Source organism: Mus pahari, chromosome 20, assembly GCF_900095145.1.
Source record: "Mus pahari chromosome 20, PAHARI_EIJ_v1.1, whole genome shotgun sequence".
NCBI classification, from domain to species: Eukaryota; Metazoa; Chordata; class Mammalia; order Rodentia; family Muridae; genus Mus; species Mus pahari.
The window spans coordinates 9,456,474-9,458,796 of NC_034609.1; the positions used below are offsets into that span (position 1 = coordinate 9,456,474).

Here is a 2,323-nt window from a genome sequence, read left to right on the forward strand (position 1 = left end):
AAAAAAAAAAAAACATACAAAATACGCTGGAAGGGGGCCATGTAAACCTCGAGGTGAAAGGACTGGGCGCAGGCGGGCGGGCCGGAGTCCAGTGTGTGAGCTGCGCCCCAGGCCTTTTGGCGGGTGCCCATCGCCTGCCCCCCTCACCCCAGTGAGGGGCAGGCGCCCAGCCTTCAAGGCTGGGGGTGTCCGTATGGAGCAAGGGAGGCTCTCAGAAGGCGTGTCCTTTGACCCCTAGCAGCAACTGGCAGCCGTTGCTGACATGGGTCATGACCTTCTGCTTGAGCTGCGCCACTTGCTCCCGTAGGAGGCCGGCAGCACTCGACAGCCCGGCGTTCTCAGCCTTGAGTGTCTTCACCTTGTCCTCCAGGCGCGCGATGCGCTCCAGCTTCCGCTTCCGGCACTTGGTGGCCGCCAGCCTGTTCCGCAGTCGCTTTCGCTCCACTTTGATGCGCTCCTGGTCTTCCATGTTGATGGGGGACACAGGCGGCGTGGCGTCGCGGCTGCGTGCCTCTGGTACGGTCTGCGGTTCCTCTTTAAAGGCGGAAGCGCCGCGACTCAAGCCCAGCTGTGCCGGGTGGCCGCCCGCAAAGGGTGGTGCATGTGGGAGGTAGCTGATGGTGGCCGTCGGGTATGAGCTCCCAGTCCCGACGGCGGTCCCGGAGCCTCCAGAGGGTGCAGAGGCTGGGGAGTAACTGCTGAGGTTGGTGTAGACGGGAGGCGGCTCTGGACCGGCATAGACGCCCCCTGGGCCGGCCTGGGGACCCCCGCTGGCGCCCAGGGACACGTTGGGGGGCGTCACGTGGTTCATCTTGTGGAGGTCGTCCAGGGCTTTGACAAAACCGTCCGCAAAGCCCTCCTGCTCCTCGGTGACGCCGCCCCCTGTACCTCCACCGCTGCCACCCCCACGGTGGTAAAAGTACTGTCCCGGAGGCGTGGGCGTCGTCGTGATCACGCCGTTGCTGTTGGGGACGATCAAGCGCTCCAGTTCCGTGGAGGCTAGCTTCAGAGATGCGCCTGTGTCTGATCCCTGACTCGAAAAGTAGCTGCCTGCCCCACTGCCCTCTGGGCCTGGACCCCGCGCCCCAGGACCCTTGAGACCCCGATAGGGATCCGCCAGGTTGAGCGCCAAGGTGGGTTTCAGGAGTTTGTAGTCGTGTAGAGACAGACTGCCAGGGCTCCGACCGTATCCCGCCGCTGCGTAAGAGTCGTCGTGATAGAAAGGCTGTTCCATTTTCGTGCACATCCGGGCGGCCTGGGCGATCTGGGAAAGGTCCCCCTGTAGGGCCGCCCCCGGCCTCGCTGCGGCGAGCGGCGAGCTGTCCTCGGCTGTGGCAGGACCCGGAGTCCGGTCGCGCGTTCTCGGGAGCTGGAGACCGTCGGCAGCGGCCGGTTGGCAGCTGTGCGTAAAAGCGCTGCCCGGCTTCCGGAGCTTTTCTCTCCCTCCGTGGTGCGCCTGCTTTCTCGGCGTCGCTTCCCTCAGTTCCCCGCTCCCAGCAGGATCCGACGCTGGCCTGGCCACCCTCAAGGTCCCCAGTGCTCGGCCCCAGCCCCAAGCTTTTATACTGAATTTGTCAGCTGCGGAAGTGCACTCTGATTGGCCGACGCGGGAGCCAGGCCCCCGCGGCCCCCTCCTAGAGCGTGGGGAAGGGGAGGAGGCGGCTCGCGTCACTGTCAGGAAGCGCGTGTCCTTGTAAACAGCGGCCACGAGCCGGGTGGCTCTGCGCGGCTGCAGGGGGAGGGGCTGTGGAGACAGAGACACTCAAGCATAGGGATGTGGAGGGGCCGAGGCACATAGGGGTTAGAGCTGCGGGAGTACAACCGGGTGCTTATGAGATACACTGCAAGTGGAGATGGGGTGCCTCAGGATATACCCGGAAACGTCTCGCGGGACCCAGAGTAGCTGTGGCTTGTGAAGTGACAATACAGTAGAAGACCCCAGAAAACAGGGAAGGTGCGAAACGGGGACAATTGTTAACATTTGGCCTAGGAATTAACCATGTACAAAGTGCTTAAAGAACTGGAATTGTCACAGTTGGGAGGAAAGGGCCAAGACATGGGGCTCAGGTACCTATTGTACAAGAAATGAGTAGGGGCTCTAGAGTTCATAGATGAGTCTGAGGATTTCCCCATAAGTGGAAAAGGGAAGGAATTTTGGGGAGGTCAATTTAGATATTCAGGAGAACAAGGGTCCTGGGAACGCTGAGGTAATAGGCATAGAAGATGGGAACATATCTTGCAAAGGTTGGGGTCATTGTGGTTATTTGCAGAATTCTGATGGAGAATTAAAGTGGTCTGGACATAGCTTCCTCCCGAGCTGTGA

The 2,323-nt window shown here is 61.3% G+C and overlaps 1 protein-coding gene across 1 annotated transcript; it reads right to left on the reverse strand.

The window, feature by feature from the left end:
* Positions 1 to 6: 6 nt before the first annotated feature.
* On the reverse strand, positions 7 to 1,528 carry Junb (JunB proto-oncogene, AP-1 transcription factor subunit). The gene has a single exon (XM_021220552.2). The coding sequence runs from the start codon at positions 1,244 to 1,246 to the stop codon at positions 212 to 214; it is 1,035 nt and encodes a 344-aa protein (XP_021076211.1). The 5' UTR covers positions 1,247 to 1,528; the 3' UTR covers positions 7 to 211.
* Positions 1,529 to 2,323: the final 795 nt, after the last annotated feature.

Excerpts from the sequence above, each read along its gene's own strand:
- Junb (XM_021220552.2), bottom strand. The coding sequence starts at position 1,246 with ATGTGCACGAAAATGGAACAGCCTTTCTATCACGACGACTCTTACGCA.